Source organism: Ambystoma mexicanum, chromosome 1p (assembly GCF_040938575.1).
Source record: "Ambystoma mexicanum isolate Mex_15411 chromosome 1p, UKY_AmexF1_1, whole genome shotgun sequence".
NCBI classification, from domain to species: domain Eukaryota; kingdom Metazoa; phylum Chordata; class Amphibia; order Caudata; family Ambystomatidae; genus Ambystoma; species Ambystoma mexicanum.
In genome coordinates this window covers 1188477199-1188497705 of record NC_090921.1, presented here as the reverse complement: position 1 = coordinate 1188497705, position 20507 = coordinate 1188477199, and the positions used below count along the sequence as shown (strand labels likewise).

At 44.0% G+C, this 20507-nt stretch overlaps 1 protein-coding gene across 1 annotated transcript in view; it reads left to right on the top strand.

Annotated features, from left to right (window-relative positions):
• LOC138451205 (IgGFc-binding protein-like) overlaps positions 1-20507 on the top strand; it is a 320112-nt gene that overhangs the window by 271350 nt on the left and 28255 nt on the right. Inside the window, exons 24-25 of the mRNA XM_069604892.1 lie at positions 8913-9508; positions 12845-13415. Coding sequence (XP_069460993.1) covers positions 8913-9508; positions 12845-13415 — 1167 coding nt within the window. The remainder of the gene's footprint in view (positions 1-8912; positions 9509-12844; positions 13416-20507) is intronic.

The following is a 20507-nucleotide window of genomic DNA, read 5'->3' as shown; positions in this document are numbered from 1 at the left end:
TTACCCCAGAAACTATATCTATCTATCTATCTATCTATCTATCTATCTATCTATCTATCTATCTATCTATCTATCTATCTATCTATCTATCTATCTATCCAACTATCTATATATATATATATATATATATATATATATATATATATATATATATATATATATATATATATATATATACATATATATATATATATATACATGTATGTACTGTTCAGAATTTTATTCAATGGTTACACATAACAAATAAGCACATTGGCATAAGGTCATGTTGCGCAGCGTAGTCAGTAATACTAGGAATTGCACTGCTCATGATAGCCGTTCATGCCTGTACTGTAAACACGTCTCGCCACTAGACATTAAATGGCAGAGGTGGCACTGATTTTAGATGGCCAGTAATTCTAGTTGTAAAAGAAAATGCTAGGTGTGAGTTGCATGTGATAAGCTAAACATAAGCATCTCCATGTCTGGCAGACTATAATTTGTCGGCAGTGACTTCATCTGATATGGTTTCCCCAATCTCTACGGTTGGGGGTGTTTATAGGTAGAAGGTCTCCATGACAGCTTTACCAGATTCACTGGCTTTATGATTTGAGGTTTGTACATGCATACACATGTTTAAAGGATGTAGTGTGACCAGTAGCATAAGCCACGCCATATAGGACCTGTGGGTGTTAGATGAAATGGAGCAAGGCCGAAAGATCTAAATGGCGCTGAGCCATGTGGCGCGTAAACGACACTGCCAGAGGATGCGCTGGAACATCCTTTCCATTTGTGAAGTCAGTGCCCCCCTAGTAGGCTTTGCATTGCATTCTCTTACGCGATGAACAAGTTGACGGTTCACTTTGAACAGAATCATATCATGGGTTGTGTATGTTTCACTATGAGAAAGTTCAGCGGCCATGTCCCAGCTGGTGTAAGAATCTTTCAATTTCATCACATGCTGAGGATCTCTGCAAAATACTTGAAACATCCATTAGATGTGGCCTTCTAAGAGGATGTCTCTGCTTTTCTCTCTTTACCCATATTCTTCTCTTTCCATGATCCAGATGTTTTTTGTGCCTCTTCTGAGCCCCAAAACCCACATTGCTTCTAGCCTCATCTATGCGCTGAGATTTCCTAATTTCATCTTTATACTCCCAAAAGCCTTTCGTATTCCGATTCGAGATATGCTCCTGGAAAAACAGGAAGTTGGCTCTCCATTGCAGCTTTGTCTTACTATATTTAACTGGCATTTATGGTCTTGCAAACTCTCATCATTCAGGGTGAGGAGGATGCTCAAGTAGCCATTATTTTCTCCATGCAGTTCGGAGTATTTAAGCTGGAACTCCTTCATATTTCTACGGGGAGAGCTAACAGCATGTCTTGCATGTTTCCGATCCAATTATCTGCATATCTACCAAAGAACTTCTTAAGCATACAGCTAGCCACACTTTCTGGATTAGTCTTTATTGACTGCCCAGCTGATTCATGCCTCCATTTCACGATTGCTCCGAGTTTTAAATAATCCTGAGGGTTGTAAACAGCATTGCTATTATATGTGTCCCTTTGCTGAAGGATGGGCCTTGTGTAAAGGATATCCCTCCTATTTCGTGTAGTTTTTCCCCTACTTTCATGCCCAAGCCTAAGCACAGTTAATTACTGCTTCCCCCAGTAGGATGTTCGATTAGCATCCGCGCCAAAACTCAACCAGACTCTAATTTTAATACTCCTAGCCTATAAACATTGGCTAGCATGCGCAATTCGGTAGAAAATGTAGTTATCGTTTCAGGCACCTGGTCCGGCAGCATTGCCGGATTGCTGGTGCCAGAGTGACAGTGTAAATCCCCATTCATGGAGTCTCATAGGACTCCATGAGGGATTTGCCATAATTACTTCTCTGGTAATGACCGGTAATGACATCTTTTTATGCCGGTAGGGCGCCTGCCCTACCTCCAGCTTTTAGCTGTCGGTAACCCAAGTGCCCCACCGGCATACCCGTAGTCGGCCAGTATGGTAAAGTGCTGGTATCCATGAATAGCAGCACTTTTTTTATCAGACCAGCCAACTTAGAATGTGGTCTGTCAGCCCTGTCCTGCTCCTCCATTCCACCTGGGAGCCCCAATAATAGCACAGCCAAAATATTTCAAAATCTGCAAGGAAATCGCCAATCCACTTGCTGTCTCTACCTCTCTCCTTCCTTCCCACATTCTCTGCACTGCCTTGGCCTCCCACTTCAATTCCAAAACTCAGAACATCCTGTCCTCACTCTCCTCTACCCCATCTCATCTCCCAGGAGTGCTCCCTGCCTCCCTTGGACCCCCTCCTCTGACCACCCCCCACGCTCCTCCCTCCTGCTCATAGCACCGAATGAGGTCTCTAAAGTGGTCCGCTCTATAAAGGCCTCCTCCAAACAGGTGCTCCCCTACCCCTCCAGAACCATCAAGGATAACATTTCCTCTCTCGCCCCAGTTCTTGCTGACTTCTGTACCCTGCCTTCACCACTGGCTATTTGCCTCTATCCCTCAAGCACTTCCTTGTGCAGCCTCTAGTAAAAAGTCATCTGCTGACCTCTCCTGCCCGGCTAACTATCGCCCTCCCTCTACTACACCCTTCCTGGATAAACTCTTGGAAAAGTTGGTGCTCCCCCAACTGACCCTCCACACTGATCTTGTTGGTTGCCTCATGGCCATCAATATGGATACCGGGCATCTGGAGGCACGGCAACTGTGCTCCTGAATACCCGTGAAACCATGCTTGCAAATCTTGACTCCAATTATCTTGCTGTTCTCATTCTCCTCGATCTCTCCTCTGCCTTTGACACGGTCAACCATTCCATTCTCATAAAACCATTCAGTGACACTGTCAGCATCACTGACTGGACTCTGGATTTTCTGACCTCTTTCCTCACTAACCACTCTTCCCAGCTGCAACTGGGCCCTTTCTCCTCCACCACCACCCTCTCTACCTTTGGGGTAAAGCGCTATACAAAACCAAATAAATACAATACCTGTGGCACCCCCCAGGGCTCTATCCTATTGCCATTTCTCTTCAATATCTATCTCGCCATCTTGATCATCTGATCTCCTCCTTCTCTCCTCATTTCCTGTGTTATACCGATGACACACAGCTTTCCTTCAAACTTCCCTCTACTTCCCCCTCTTCCTCCTCTCTCAGCCCTCACTGGCTGTCCACTATTTAGGCAAGGTGTGCAGTGAATGATCTCTGTCTCAAAGCCAGTAAAACCGAGATCCGCCTCTTCGCGACACCTCTTTCCTCTTTTCCTCAAACCCTCTGGCCAACTTATTTGGGCCCTCTACCCACACTTGTGAGGCCAAAAACCTCAGGGTCATCTTCAACTTGGCTCTCTCCTTCACCTCTCACATCATGGGCCTCAACAAGAAGTCCCACTTCTGGCTGCACCTCCTCAGAGGCATTCTTCCTTTTATCACCTTCCCCAGAACCTCAATGTCTCGAGAGCTCTGGTCCTCTTGAGGCTGGACTACTGCAACAGCTTCTTTCTCAATTGCCCTCTTTCCTCCCTTCGTCCCCTCCAGCTAATCCAGAACAGCGCTGCAAAACGTATCCTTGGCTAAACACCCACGGACCGTGTCTTTCGAGCCCTAAAATCTCTCCACTGGCAACCAGTGATTGCAAGGATCAAATTTAAGAGCCTCTGGATCATCCACAAGGGATTCTCAGATCGGGGACCACACTATCTCCAAATTTCCCTCTCTAAATGCTCCCCTGTTAGAGCCCTACGCTCCTGTTGTTTCAACTCTTTGAGCAGAGAGTGGGGGGCAGGTCTCTCTCCTCGGCTGGTGCCTCCCTTTGGAACAGCATCCCTGCCCCTGTTAGACTTGAGCCAGACCTCTTTATGTTCCAGAAACTGCTCAGAACTCAGCTCTTCTCTACCTCTTTCCCTCTTTACCTTCCCTACTAATCAACCCACTGCCGCTGCGACTGGTCAATACCAGCTGCCCTGCCCTGCATGCCCCTCTTGGTGGCACCACATCCCACCTTGAGAGTCACCAGTCACCTGCACCAGCACTTTGCCTGAGGTTTTCTTCCTCGGCTCCCCTTAGCACTTCCCTCCTAGGCCCTCCTCCACTGATGATGAAATGGCTAATCTTGTTGTCTGACTCTTCAAAGTCATCCAAGTCCATGAAACCGTGGTGCAATGTACACATTGCCTTTAACATTCTTTGTATGTTGGCGGATTCAATCTCAGACCACCTAATGCTGGCATTCTGTCGCACATTCTCAAAACAGTAAGCATGCTGAAGTTAGCAGGCCTTGAGTTGGGCGGGTATGAATCTCATACAATTCCCGGCCTGACCTATAGTTGCTGCACAATTGATTTCAAGGATCACATGGCAGTCAGTAAGGTATTTATCTCAAGAAAAGCCTTGGCGATTCTGGGATGTGATGAGCAAGATCCACTTAAAATTACATTGGATCCCTTTGCGTATGATTCAGTGCTTTCGTTTGACCTTGGAAGTTTGCCCTTCTCATTCTGAGCTATGCGGCAGTCCCAGCAAGGCATGCAGGATAAAAGGGTAGATGCACACGATTTAACTGAGAACAAGTGCAGTGCCCATCAAGCACAACACCCTGATTGTTCTGCTTATTGCTTGACAAGATCGTCAAGATCCTTTCAGAATTCTCATAGTATGCAGAAGTACTTATGAGACAGGCTGATGGCAAGAATATTTTCTTGTTTGTGTAGATAAGAGGAGTCTCAAAAACAACATATGTGAAAAAGGGCACCTGGTGGTGACCCTATTCTGCCCAGGAGGGCTATAAAATTATCAAAAACCGTTGAACAGGTCAGTAGAATGAGCATCCCACCTTATGGTCCATTTTCATATCACAGAATATATGACAAGTACCACACCTTAATTGTAATAGTACTTCTTTTATATGAATAGTAGCATGTATACCTGCTTATTAGTTTCAGTATAATGCAGAACACCAATTGTTACACATAGAAAACTGCAACTTATACAATGGACAAAAAACAAGTCTGATTGCTTGCACATACATATATACAGTCACAAAGGTACAGTTTCTACTGTCAATATATACACGACAGGGGTCACCCACAATGGGTGCGGGTGCAGGTCTTAACAACACCCACTTCATACTAAGTGTGTGTCTTAAGACCTCTCTGAACTACTGTTAGCACATACCAAGCCTTCCTGATAGCACATAGCAAAGTCTCCACCATTCTACCATGCAAAAGCTCATTTTAATTATTTTTCTTTGTAACCAATAATGTTTTCAGGAAGACATCGTGCAATGCAAAGTTTCTAATTCTACATTCAAAATGGAAAAGACAAAACTTAAAGTCCCATAATTCCTAGAAAGCAACAGAACTCCATTTCAGTGGTGGCCATCTTAGTTTTCCTTTTTTGTATGAACAATAATGGATTGAATGTTTACCACAGTTCGTTTTTTTTCCTCAAAAACATTGCCCCGGTATGAATCCCTGGGGTGCTTATAGCAATAATACATAGTTCCTAAGGCTTAACCGGGTCATAGAGGCACCAGGACGCTTGTTAAAGGACCTTGCTTTGTCTGGGCCTATTAAGTAAGGCCCGTTCTGTTACCAGCAGTTACAGCCTACGGAACCGGGTATTATTTCTTGATCCTCCTACCCTGTTTTAAAAAACATTGCAACTTCTTTGTCACCTCTTCCTTTTGAAGTTTGTAGAGCATGCCGAAAACCTGTGGGTATTGGCAGAGCAGAATACAAGTTTAAATGAATGAAAAAATGAATGATTGTTTCGGTGATGGAGGGAGTGTCTCGTGAGCAACTTTTGAAATGAGAATCAATCGCTCCCATGTGCCAGGAGTTATGATCTGAGACATACAGTTGTCCAGAGGGTCATATGAAATTGGAATTTGTGAACACAGTACACATAAAACGTACCAATAGCTCAAGATATTACAATATGAATGTATCTGGGGCCTGAATTTAGTTTCCCTTTGCATAAAGCATTCTGATAATTGTATTGGTCCATCTTATTATATTTTGTCCCGAAGAAGGTGAGGCATGAATGCAATGAGTTCTCTCGCCCAATCTGTTAATAATAGACATTGGTTTGCTATTTCAAAATGATGAATATTCATTGTTTAGAATGAATGAAAACGAGGTGCCTGTCAGCTGTACAATAATGCTGATATTGTTGATTACAGAAAATCAAGTAATTGTTATTGAAAACACCAACATTGTTGGATAGGTATATATTGGTGTCAATACATCTGTTTTTTGTGCGTAGATGTCCTAGTGGCTCTTCTTGTGTTAATGCTCTTGCATAATGAGGCGCTATGCACAAGCTGGTTTCAAAGTACCTCCGATAATATTGCTGTGGCAACTTGGTTTCAGGCCAGGTTTTCAGTGTAGTTATTGTTATTGTTATTGTTATTGTTATTTTGCATTTATATAGCGCCTTATATACCATTTGTATGGTCTGAAGGCGCTGGTAGGTTGAACGCCCTTGGGAACCGAGGTTCGAGTCAGTAGAGAGGGTGAAGAGAGACAAAAGGTGCGTGTGCGCACAAAGTATGTGTGCAGCTGGTGCGGGGTTAATGTGGTAGCTGCTTCTTAGCGGTAGGTGTGGTGGTTGAGAGGTCAGGAGAATGTGTACGCTCCGGCAGAATTAATCCAGCTCGAGAGTGGCTGCGTTAGGCCTGAGGAGAAACGCCTGGCTGGGGGTGTTAAACCAGCGGTGGTTACTTAGAGTGATGGGGAGTGAGCGGGAGATGTTGATATGAGAACAGTTATACCGAATGGTGTCATAGTATCCCTGTGTTCTATTTGAGTGATGGTGTAAAGAGGAGAGTAGGTGTGAGGTGTGGTATCATATATGTTCATTCGAATGTTCCCGCAAATCAATGCATATTATGTACGTTCCCCACACTCAGCTAATTCCCTACACTCAGCCATTCCGATATACTCGGCCATTCCTACACATTCGGCCATTCCCTACACTCAGCCATTCCCTACACTCAGCCATTCCCCACACTCAGCCATTCCCCACACTCAGCCATTCCCTACACTCAGCCCTTTCCCCAACTCAGCCCTTTCCCCCACTCAGCCATTCCCCCCACTCAGCCATTCCCCCCACTCAGCCATTCCCCCCACTCAGCCATTCCCCCCACTCAGCCATTCCCCCCACTCAGCCATTCCCCACACTCAGCCATTCCCCACACTCAGCCATTCCCCACATTCAGCCATTCCCTACACTCAGCCATTCCCTACACTCAGCCATTCCCACACTCAGCCATTCCCTACACTCAGCCATTCCCACACTCAGCCATTCTCCACACTCAGCCTTTCCCTACACTCAATCATCGGCCACACGCAGCCATTCCCCACACTCAGCCATTCTCCACACTCAGCCTTTCCCTACACTCAATCATCGGCCACACGCAGCCATTCCCCACACTCAGCCATTCCCCACACTCAGCCATTCCCCACACTCAGCCATTCCCCACACTCAGCCATTCCCCACACTCAGCCATTCCCCACACCCAGCCATTCCCCACACTCAGCCATTCCCCACACTCAGCCATTCCCCACACTCAGCCATTCCCCACACTCAGCCATTCCTCACAACTCGGCCATTCCCACATTCAGCTATTCTCTCCTCCGCCCTCTCATCCTCCACATATTTCTGCCCTTTTCATTCATCAGCTCTCGACACTCGTCCACTCTCGACATTCATCTGAGTCCACGTGCTCATACGCTCTACAATCATTTGCTCTCTAGACTCATCCGCTCTCCAGACTCATCCGCTCTCCAGATCCATCCGCTCTCCAGACCCATCCGCTCTCCAGACCCATCCGCTCTCCAGACCCATCCGCCCTCCAGACTCATCCGCTACTCACATTCATACACTCCCCACACTCATATGTTCCATACATTCATACGCTCCCCACACTCAGTCTCTCCCCCCATTCTGTAGTGAACAGAACAGCACGATGAACAGTTCGATCTTCAGCATACCTACAATATAAAGCTCCTCATCACGAGTTGAGCGGAGCAGTGAAAATGCAGCGGTAACGCTATTACCGCTCCGCAAAATCCCGAGTAAGGGTGGAAAGTTAGAGATTTCTGGCCATTTTTGGCACTAAAAGCCCCATAGACTCCCCGCATGCCCAATGGACTCAACATAAATGGGGATTTAACAGCGCTGCCGCAACTCGGGATCATTAGGTTTCTTGTTCTTTTGGCAGTACACAGAGAGATAGGTGCTATAAAATGTGGTGTGCACAGAAGCGCAGGACCAACTCACCGCAAAAGTGAAATAGTCTGATTCACCAAAATGTGAATCCCTTCAAATAGCCACCACTTTCACAATTCTATCACAAAACTACTTGGGGCCTCATTCCGACCCAGGCGGTAAGGAGTTTACGGCAGCGTAAACAGCGCCGACCCTTACCGCCTGATTCCGAGGTCCCTTAGCGCCATGGAGGATTTAACACCTGCTTTTAGCAGGTGTTAAAATCCATGGCGCTAAGGGACCTTGTTGTTAATTACGCCACCGTAATTTACGGTGGCGTAATTAACGCCTTCCCCACTCCCATTATGCCCTATGGGGCAAAAATGGGAATGGGGAAGGGTAAATGGGGATTGGGGACTTACCGCCCCGCCAACCTCGGAATGGGGCGGTAAATCCGCCAACCACCATGGCGTAAACATAGTTTACGCCATGGTGGTAAAGGTACGACCCAGGCGGTAACTTACCGCCTGGGTCGGAATGAGGCCCTTGGTATGTAAATAGCAATGTGCTCCTTTCTATGGAATTATACCAAACACTGCATTGAATCTTACACTTTAATTCAATGACAAGATGAAGCAGCTGCAGGCTGATTGCTATTGTATTTTTTTATTAACATATTAACGTGTACTCTGTTCATATTTGCAGCACCCATATGTCCTGCCAACAGCCACTATGAGCTCTGTGGCAGCGGCTGCCCCGCCACCTGCTCTGGACTCTCCTCTCCAGCAGGCTGCGATGCCCTCTGCGGTGAAGGGTGTGTTTGCAACGACGGCTTCATACTAAGTGGAGACAAGTGCGTGCCCATTGGGGATTGTGGCTGTATATATAAGGAGCAGTATTACCAACAAGACCAGGAGTTCTACCCTGATGGCCTATGCCAAGAAAGATGCCGATGTGGAGATGGCAGAGTAGTGACTTGCCAGAAGGCCGCTTGCGGAGCAAACGAGGAGTGTCAGGTGCTAAATGGCATCCAAGGCTGCCACCCTTCAGGACATGGCACATGTGTAGCATCCGGCGACCCTCACTACCTCTCATTCGACGGGCAAGCCTTTGACTTCCAAGGCTCCTGCACATACACCTTGGCCACTCCGTGTGGCGATAGCCAAGGGTTGGCCAACTTCTCAGTAGTGGTGGAAAATGAAAGCTACGGCAATGGCAACGTGGCAGTTACCAGGATGGTAGTGGTGGTGGTGCAAGGATATACTGTGGCTATCGAAAGAGGGATGCGCTGGAAGGTTAAGGTAAGTCAATTTCAGTGTGAATGCATCATTTCACTAAACAGACCCACGCTGAAAATAAGTACAGCAAATTGGGGCAGTTACTCCTCAACACCCACCAACACAACTACCAAGGTAGAGCGATTTCTAACAGATGCCAATTCCTAAACACTAACCCCCACAACAGCAATCAGATATGTGTTTCTTGGTATGGAATCTAATGCACTTATTTATTACCCATTTTATAACACAGGCCACGCCTAGGACTGGGCCGTCTTGCAATGCACACGATTATAAGGCACCAACTTAACACAACTACATATTACACCTAGTTGTACAAAATGGGCATACAGTGGCAAACCTATAGAAAGCAACAACAAGCAGTTGGTTGATGGTAACACTTCATTGAAATAATGTGAAGAGAGTGTTGCTGCAAACTAAACTATTTTACTGGGCAGCAGTGGAGGAAGATATTGGTATGTACACAGGGGGGTGAGGTATATTTTAGTACTGGCAAATTAAGTAGCTAATTATCAAGCCTCTTCCCGCTAATGCCTCTCCCTGGAATCGAACCCCTCTGCTTCATCCCTCACCTGTAACCTGCTGGAAGCAGACCCTTCTCCACCTATCACAATTTCCCTTACTTGCCTGAATTCTATGCAGGTAGATCACTGAGTTGTTGACTGAGTCAGTGCCTGCTGATCTAGGCAACCCATTTGACACATGCCCTTGTGGCTATAGGGAAGTATATCACAGTGTAGTGTCCAGGACAGAACAATAGGAATGACTCTCAAAGCCATTTTTACATTCTGATGTTCACACTCCGTGTCAATTCACTAGCTCCTGATCCACCCCCCTAGTTGCTTTTGTGGGCCAATGGTAGGACAATTGGTGGGAACTACTCTTTCCACTCACTGAATCCCCAGAAGATTTTAAACATTGTGGCACACAGAGGAAGAGAGGGCAAGCCAACAAATAGCAGCATTGCTTAGTCACCACGTGCAATGCTACACTGCACGCTGGAAATTGCACATAACTCGTCAGGCTACCACATACACATAGGTTGAGGTGCCAGGAAGACGAGCGAATGCTCTGTCTTCACAGTCAAGGAATTATATGCATCTCGGCATATTGCTCTTTAGTGGCCAGCGTAATCAGCTCCTCTGAAAAATCTTGAATCAGGAAGTCCCTTAAGATAAAATGTGTTGAGGGATGCGTGAGCAGAATATACACTCGTGCAAATATGTTTACAGCATCTAAACATGCAAGTCTGTAGTGTATATCTCATGACTGTATATGGCACATGAGAATTTATTTACCAGAGGATAACAAGGTTTACTTTAGATATGACCATTATTCCTTCTATATTAGGCTGTATTTGGCAGAAGATGAATACCCTTTTGTCCTCTAAAGCTGAATTTGGCATAAGATGTGTGCACCCGGGCATGTCACGCTGTGCCTTACATAAGATATAACTGACAAATGAGGCTTAACTATATCTGACTATATCTGACAAGTGGATGTTTGAAACTGCAACTGGTGTACAGTGGACCAAATGATAGAATTAACAGTTTGGTGTCTGGATGATTGGTGATTTGGATAAACGGTGTCTATAAGGGTTTTGGTGAACAGGAGGGTCAGAGGAGTACCCCGATTGGTGCTGTAAACTTGGCATCACAATGAGACTTTGACGAAGTTGGCTGAAGAGTATGGTCGGTGGTGAACATGCAGTAAGCAGCAGGACTCTGATATGGATGATAGCATATTGACATGCAAGGCTGTTCCCAACATATGGTTACCTGTAACTACCTGTAAAAGGAGACTTTACGTGGCACTTGGTGTATATTGGGAACACAACGGTAAGTGAGTCTATACTTTGCATATGAATATTATGATTATTCATGCAATGTAAGGCCATAGCTGGAATAAAATGGCAGTATCTGGGGACTGAAGTGTGCATTTGGCAATACCCGAGCAGCTGAGGCTGCATTTATACTTATCAAATAGAACATTAGCTGAAGGTCAGGCTTAACTGAACTGGCAGAATATAAAATTAACGGGACATATATAGTTGTACTGGCATAAGAAGGATGTGTGTACTGGCATCTTCTGGATGCACCCTTGGCATATCATGACAGAGCCACTGGCATTATAAGTCAGCACCTTGGTTAATATGTTTGTGGAAGCTAAGTTATCTTTTTATCTGCTTTAGTAAGTATTTATTGTATATGCATTTTGTCTGCTTGGGGTTTTAGTGGATCCCAGTAGAACCCAATATTAGGGGTTAAACAAAACATTTGCCTGGTTAAAGTGAGGGTGTCTGTCATGGAGGGATGAGTGAGATGCACAGATGACTGTAGGCTCCAGAAGTATGCTTTCAGACTTTCAGCCACACAGCACATGACAATACTCAGGATAACAAAACAAAGTCTCTCACCCTCTTGTCCCAAGGTGTTTGTGGCACTGTGGGAACAATCTAGTTGCAATATTTCCTAGGTGCCACACTCACAGCTAGATATCAAAAAGGTTGCAAACAATTCCAAGTCAGGTCGTCTCCATTGGAGTAAGGGTTGATACACCTCTGTGTTGCCTTAGCCAATTTCCGCAGTACTCACACTTCTTGAGGTCTGGGATTTGGAGTCAGTAGTCTCCCTTACAGCTCTATCCCGAAGGATAATGTTCCACTTCCCACTCTCCTTGCTTCCAGACTATTGAATCCTCTTCTTTTCCCACCAGAGACGCATGCCACCCACGCCTCTTCCTGCCTTGGGCTAATTCGTTTTGCTTGTTCCTTCCTGATTCTGCTGCGGTAGCTCACTCCTCTACTTGTTACCACATCCTACTGAATCTATACTTTAAATGCTGAAAATCTTTAACATCAAACTGCCAAATGATGCAGTTTAATATGTTCAATGTCCTTAGTGGTAAAAGGGCCAGATCAGCCAACCACATAATGCTAACTAATCAATCTGTTTGCAGCCGCACTTCTGGTTATCTTCCCCATGTATGTAAGTGTTTGCGTTCATGTACCTGTGTTGTACAGACAGTAAATGTCTATCTGAAGATGAGAAAATGGCAAAGGGCTAGCCAGCACATTGACTCCTCATGTGCTCACCTTTGAAGCCAAGCACAGCACTAGGATGAAGCAGGTTATGATGATGGTAGATGCAAATATAACTATGCCCCTCTTTTAAATCATTGCTAAATGTGTTGCATATTTTATTCCTGCAGTGTCATGCAACCACAAAGAGAACGTGCAGTGTGTTTGTAGTGTAATGTGTTTTGTAATGTGCCCCCCAAATGGTGGGCAACTTCTGCTTACTTGCCTAACCAACATGATTCTCCTCTTGCCACATCTAGGTGAACAGACAATTGCACAACCTGCCATTAATCCTCAGTGGTGGAGACATTGTCATCAACCAGGAGGGTAATCATATTGTTCTCCAAACCAGCTTCGGCCTGAAGGTCCTCTATGACACAGTGTACTATGTACGACTGCAGATCCCCAGCACCTACCAAGGACAGATGTGCGGCCTTTGTGGAAACTTCAACGGGAACAGGAGTGATGAGTTCCTGCTGCCCAACGGTGAACTTGAGCGCAATGCACAGGATTTTGGCACTTTCTGGAAGATTAAAGTAGAGGGGTCCAAGTGTTCCGACGGATGTGGTAACGACTGCCCTGTATGCGATAACTTGAGGACTGCCATCTACAAAAGAGATGTGATGTGTGGTTTGATCACAATGGAAAGTGGACCATTCCAAAACTGCCATGATATAGTCCAACCAACAGACTACTTCAACCATTGTGTCTATGATATGTGCGCTGTGGACGGCAACGATGGGATTCTCTGTAAGAGCTTGCAGGCGTATGCAGCTGCATGCCAAGCAGCTGGAGCAGACATTGGTGCATGGAGAGACGCTTCCAATTGTAGTAAGTCAATGAATTATAGATAACTAATGCCTTTTCCTGATCCCTGCTTCTTACATGTAAAAAGAACAAAGGAAAAGATGTTTCTCATCAACTTTTGAAACTATTAATTGCCCTACCAGTGATTATCTTTTTATTGAACTGTGGTTGGTAATTTTAACTGGAATGTATTGGATCGGATGTGAAGTAAGGGGCTTGAATATGCTTTACATACACTAGACACTAAACCTTTGCGAGCGTACGCGCATGCATGCACTTGCACGTACACGCAAACACACACACACTTGCAGAGACAATGTAATAAATAACAGCTTTTTAGATTTTCCACTGCAGTAAGATATCTGGCCAAAAATAATAATTGCTAGGTGTGTCAAAAAAAGTCCTTTAAAGTCAACTTCTTTGGTCCAATTAAGCCATGAGGGATTTATCATACAACTCTGTATTTTGTAAAGGTTCACAAGAGCTCCACTGATCCTTTCTACAATATAAAGTCATTTTAACAAACAGGAACATTCTCTGTGCAATGGCAAATAGGACAATAAGGTAAACTTTAAGAGAAACATTGATGATTAAATCAATCAATCAATCGATCAATCGATCAATCAATCAATCAGCTATTTATATAGCACTCTTTCACCCAAGGCTCATTGGCTCTTAAAACAACTGGTAACAAGACAGATATAAGCAATCAGGGGTAACCGTGCGAGGCAGAAATGATCTGAAAAGGAAAGATTTCACATTTTGTTTGAAAGATATGAAATACTTGATTTTCCTCAACCTTTCAAGCAATTAATTCCAAAGCCTAAGCCCTGCAACTGAGAAAGTATGGCCTCCCAATCGTTCTTTCTTATATTTAGGTATCCATAGCAAAGCTGCATTTGAGGATCTCAGAGAGCGAGCCGGGAGATATCTGTTCAGTTGTTCTTGGATGGCTAAGCGTCCCTTCACACCTAAGGCACGGTGCATAATTCCTATTGGATGTGTTGTCTGTTATGGACAGTGGGCTACCTGCTCCCTTCGGGCAGAGCGGGGCATGAGAGTTGGGTGAAGGTCCACGCTTTTGAAGACAATGGAAAAACTGTAGAGCTACCTTAAGATGATAGGAGTATATACCTTGACACAGAAGCAGTGCCAATCCACTGACTAACACATCCCTTCATGAATAAGGTGCAACATGGGAACCTGTATTAGCACATCCAGATCACTATTGATCTCCTCTGAGTCAATCAGAATATTCCAGGAATAGTCAATAACTACTGGTATTGACTGCATTCTGTGCATTCTGTCTTTAAAAGCAAACAAGGAAACAACAATGCAATTTTCAGCTAGAATTTATTTTCAACAAGACACTACTATGGGAGGAGCTCTTTTGTGAAGCAGCATCCTATTTAACACAACCAAGAGAAAGCTGGAGCAACGGAACATGCTTTCACTTTTGTATAGAGACATCTTTTAATTTTACATGACATGTAATGAATGCTCATGTTAAACCCACTCCAGTATAACCAATTTGGCAATTTAAATGCTTATGAAGACAACCTTGTTTACATATTACACAATAAACACACATTGAATTCATTAACTCCGTTTATTTTACTTTACTCACTATTAAAGTAAGGTTTCTACTTGAACACGAAATTGCCAAACCTGTATTGCTGTTACCTCCATGTGCTAATAGCCTTATAGACGTCAGGATAATTATTTCGCTAAAAGTTAGAAACCCAATGTCTTCCAGAATAGAGATGGTGTTATGAAAAGAGAGTCTGCCTAAAAAGAATGGGGTGTAGTGGTGGACCAGCCAATGGCTGAGGTTGGTGATGCAAACTGGTTAAAACATCCTATGACCAAAAGAACCAGACTATATGAGAGCCCTCTACACCCACCTAATGGACACTGATATTGTCTGTTCACTAACAAAATGTTTGAAACCAGTTCCGATGCTACTACTGCCCTGAAGCGAACTTTCTGGGAAGGAGATTAGAGCGTGATCAGACTACAGAGCCCTCAATGCAAGACCCAAAACATTTAGAGCACTTCTTCAAAAGTGATCTTGTTTGAGAATGCAAAACCCAAATCTCACTGGTTTTAAACTTTGTGGCAGCTGGGGTCAAGAAAATGGAGTTCTGAAACAAGAGAATTGTCAAATATATTATGACCAATGCAAACCCTTAAAGGGCAGTGAATGCATCAACTCTGAGAACCAGGCCCAGTTTACCATTTCTAAATAAACCCATGCATGATTGTCTTTCACATTATTTATGTTATGATTTATTTTAGTGGTTATATACTTCTTTTACTTTTAAGATGGCAGATATTTGTACAGGTCTTTTACAGAGGCACAGTGGCATATGGACTCCTGTCAGAGCAGGTTGCTGTCAACCCAAAGAGGAAAACAAAAAAAAGAAGTTGGCAAACAAGACATTGAAAGATCTGTTAAATGGCTCCCCTTAAATTGAACACTAAACTAACAGATGGAGCTCCCGCAATGGACAATAAACTCTGTTGGAGTTATTTCAATGGAACAGCGATCTCTCACGTAGAGCTCCATCAACGGATCAACAATATGCCAAATGGAGCCATGCATAAAAAGGCACCAACAATCTGACAGGTGGACCTCATTGTATGAAGCAGTGACCTGCCAGATCGAGCTCCATAAGTGGAAGAGCAATATGCCATATGGAGCTAATTAAATGGATCTGCAATATGCCAGATTGAATCCCTTAAAATTGATATTTATATCCCAGATGTAGCATCATAAAATGATCTTTCAGATAGAGCTACATAAATGTAGCAGAAATGTACTAAATTGACCCCTTTAAATAGAACGCTTATGCCTCTGGTGTAGCTCCTCGAATGGAAACCCATCTGCCAGATGGAGCTTGCTGAATGACACAGTGGTCTACCAGACTCAGCCCTTTGAATGAAAGAACAATCTACCAGATGGAACTCCTTGAATGTTCCGCTGATCAGTCACATGCAGCTCCAATAATGCATTGCAGGCCTGGATTTAGGGCTTCTCAAAGATCACAAACCTAACAATATTGAAGGCTATTTAGCTCTTTGTGCAAAGGTTCAGGCTGATATAGTGACCTGCTCCTAATTCACCACTGAATCTGTGTGGTGAGTAATTCACTATTGAAGCTGAACCCTACTTGCTTAAAGTACTGCCCGCACTCTAATGCACAACTGGCATTCCATTTGTACTGATGATATATCTGTGCACATTAATGAGATTAGTGTATCATTTTCATTTGCGGACCTTCACACTTTGGTGCAATCTTTTGCTTCTAAGGTTGACTCCTGGGCCCCATTGAAATTGGCTAAGTCCTGGTGCCGGCCATCAGAGCCTTGGTTTTATGACAATTTTAGGCAACTCTGACTTAAAACACTGCCAAGCTGAGTGCAAGTGACGCTTGTCCTATTGTCTACCAGATAAGATTTTGTTACATTAGGCTATCACCATCTATCATAAGGCCATGTGTGAGGCCAACATTGTCTTTTATTAAATGTGGGTTGAGTCTGCCCTTAACACATCTCAGCAGCTTTTCAATTTTGTTCGCTCACTCTCTTCAAACACAGCCGCTCAAGCACCCTACCCTCCAACGCAGGCTCTCTGTGATTTGTTGGCCTCCTTCTTTATAAATTAGTGACATTCAGAATGCGAATTCCCTCTCCTGCCTAAAGACGGGCAGATTTTATATGGACGATGTTAGCTCTATTATTGATCATTCTTGGTCGAGTTTTCCCCTTTTTACTTCTGAAGTGATCATTGAGGCTACTAACACATTGAAATTTGCCTAACCTACAGATGCTATCTCTCTAGATATTTTAAAAACTATATTGCCAGCTATTGCCTATGTAGTCATTCAATCAGTTAACCATTCTTGTTCAAATGAGTTGATCCACCCTGATGCTTAAACTTGCTTTGGTGATAACCTCCTTGAAGAAGCCATCATTGAATACCTTAGTTCCAGCTAACTTCCACCCTATATCACTTCTGCCTTTTCTTATGATGCTTCTTGAGCCATTGATTACTCCTCTAAGTAGCAAATTGTTTTAACGAAACCTCTTTCTTTGAAGTTTATCAATCCAGCTTGCTGCCAGGACGCGGCACAGAGAGTGTTTTTTGTATCTATGGTTGACAACCCTGCTCATCTTTCTGATCAGGGTGGCATTGGTGCACTGATTCTTTTAGATCTGTCAGCTGCCTTTGACATCATCGACCAAGCCACCCTCCTCAGTCGACTGGATGCCACAGGTATCTCTGGGACTGTCCTGGCATGGTTTCTATACTTTCTGGCAGATCGTACCCAGTCTCTCTCTTATCACTCTGTTAAGCCCCTTTGACATGCAGAGTCCCTCAAGGCTTTGCCCTATCTCCGATTTTATTTAATGCTGATATTCAACCATTGGTCAAACGTATCCACTCCCACGGCCTCAACTCCTACTCTTATGAAGATGATGCTCAGATCGTTGTTTATGTAGATCTCTTTAACAGTGATACTGCTACACAGTCAAGGAGTTACCTTGAGGCATTGGGATGTTGGATGAGCGACAATTGGCTTAAGCTGAAAGGTGACAAAACAGCAGTGATGGTGGCTGGCCCCCTTTCTGCAACTTAATTCTGGACTTCTGAGTTTTGGCCCCTATTGATTGGTTCTTTTCCATCTCCAGTTCTTTTTGTGAAGGACCTGGGGATAAAGATTTCAGCCTCTTTGTCATCTGCTGCCCAGATCAGCGCAGTTTGTCAATCTGGCAACTTCCACCTAAAGATACTTCAGAAAGTTATTCCATTCATTCTGATGCATCTATGGACTCCAGTTATTGCATCCTTGGTTCTTGGTGCCATTCATTATTGTAATTCACTTTATAGGGCTCAGACGGACTACATGTTTAATTGGCTTCAAATTCTACAGAATTCTGTCGCTCGGACAGCAACTAGTACCAATTATAGGGCTCAAATATCTCTTGTGCTCAAGTCCCGGCATTGGCTTGCAGTCAGTATGCGGATCGACTTTAAGGCTGTATGCATAGTGCATTGTGTCTTCTTCTGCACAAGTGCAGAATATCTGCAATGTAAGTTCCGGCCATACACTCCTCGATGACCCCTAAGCTTGCATGATGTTTTTTGATCCAAGTTGATCGTTGTAAGCGTTCCAAAGTTGGATGTCGTGCTTTCTATATAGCTGTTTTACCTCAGACTTTGCATGCTACTGCAAACCACTTAAGTTTCGTTGAGCACTAAAAACTCTCCTTTTTCAGGACTATGTTGTGTTTTTATCAGACCTCTGTTGGTATTTCTAGCACCAAAATGCCCATGACGAATGCTGCGCTTTGTAAGAAACAACAGCCTAACATTCACTGTATGGAGCTCCTTTACTACCCTACCAATTTAGCTCTAAAAAGGCTCCACCTGATAATCTATTGAGTCAGTTTCCCTATTAGTACCAGTTGATGTGTCTCTGTGATGGTGAGGGTGCGTGTGTGTTGCCAGCATCTAGTGGGCCAACACTGAATCATGCTTATAGAGCATGCACTTACAGTAGGGCATTGATGTGTTCAGTAGATTAAAATCTGCCTCTTACAAATGATCTCACACGTATTTAGGGTCAGCCAATGTGCACCTTTCTCTTTCGCTTAACTTTGTTTGCCCTTCCTGGGCTATTCCTTTTAAATGAGTGTGCTTCACCCACCTGTGTTGGTGCAATTGTGTGTCACTGCTAAGCAAGTCCATGGGTGTAGTGCCACTGTTGCTATGTTATCAGGTGCGTAATACGATGCAGAAACCACCAAACCCCAGAGCTCAACTAAATTTCCTTGACATGAGAAAGAACCCACTAAATATTTATGAGGGATTGCTAGACTTAAGTTCTTTCATTTGTAGTCATGGACACACCAAAAGTCTCTATTTCTAGTTAGAGTGATTATTTCTGAAGGCTAGAGCTGGGCAATTGAATTTGCTAAAAAAGGAAGTAGGAGATTTTTGGGGCAACATCTACTTCATTTGCTCATTATAAATCACCCACATTTTGCCTGAAATGTTTTTTTTTTTAGAAAAAGAGCACATTTTGTGTATGTGTATATATATATATATACCGATTACATTTTTTAAAAGTTGTGTTTTACTGAAAAAAATGCGTTGTTTAAAAAGGGATTGTTCACAAAATTGCGTTGATTAATTGAATAAAAGAAGCAATGTGCTATTTGCTATTTAAAATGACATGGAAAATATCCCTTATCTTGGTCTGTGGCAACATTTCTTTTTTTCTTTTCTAAATTATCTATCCAGTTTGTTATTTGAGGAAAGAAAAGAAAAATTAATAAGACGTTTCAAAGACCAGAGTAAAAATTCCTTCAGAAAATGTGCAACAACAAAAAAAAGAAAATGGAAACTGTTTGCCAAATCCTGAGCAGCAGGCTCCACTCAGGGATTTCAACAAACACATGCACAAGGCAAAACACCAAGAAAGAAAAGGTTAATGTGACCACCAAATCCTGAGGATCCCCTATGGGTTTGCATTCAGAGAACTCTGTGCGTGATTCCTATTGGCACGTTGCAGCTGGAGTCAAACGATGTGAGCGCCAAAAAGGGACATAGTGCCTCATTACACGGTAGGTGGTAACATTGGTGCTATTAGCGCCATGGTTGCTGCCGGTACCATACCGAGTCCGCCATGGTGAATGGCGGAATTACCGCCACATTCCAAGGTGTGTGGGGGCGGTAATTCCCCATTCACCATGTCACTTCCCCATTCCCATTGAGCCCCTATAGGGCTCAATGGGAATGGGGAAGGCGGCAATTATGGTACCTCAAATTGCAGTACCGTAATTGCCTCCAAGGTCCCTTTCCACTCCGTTTCCTTAACGGCTGGTAAAACCAGCCGTTGAGGTTGGGTCCCGCAAAGGGACCTCATAGTAAGGCGGTAAGGGTTTACCGGTACTCTTACCGGTAATGGTAAACCCTTACCGCATTCCGTGTAATGAGGCCCATAGTCTCTACTGTTCAGAATCCCCCAATGGGGTACGTTCAGAGGACTTTATGCACGTCCTATTGCTGGTGCTTTGAGTCTAGAGTCGAGCAACATCATTCACTAC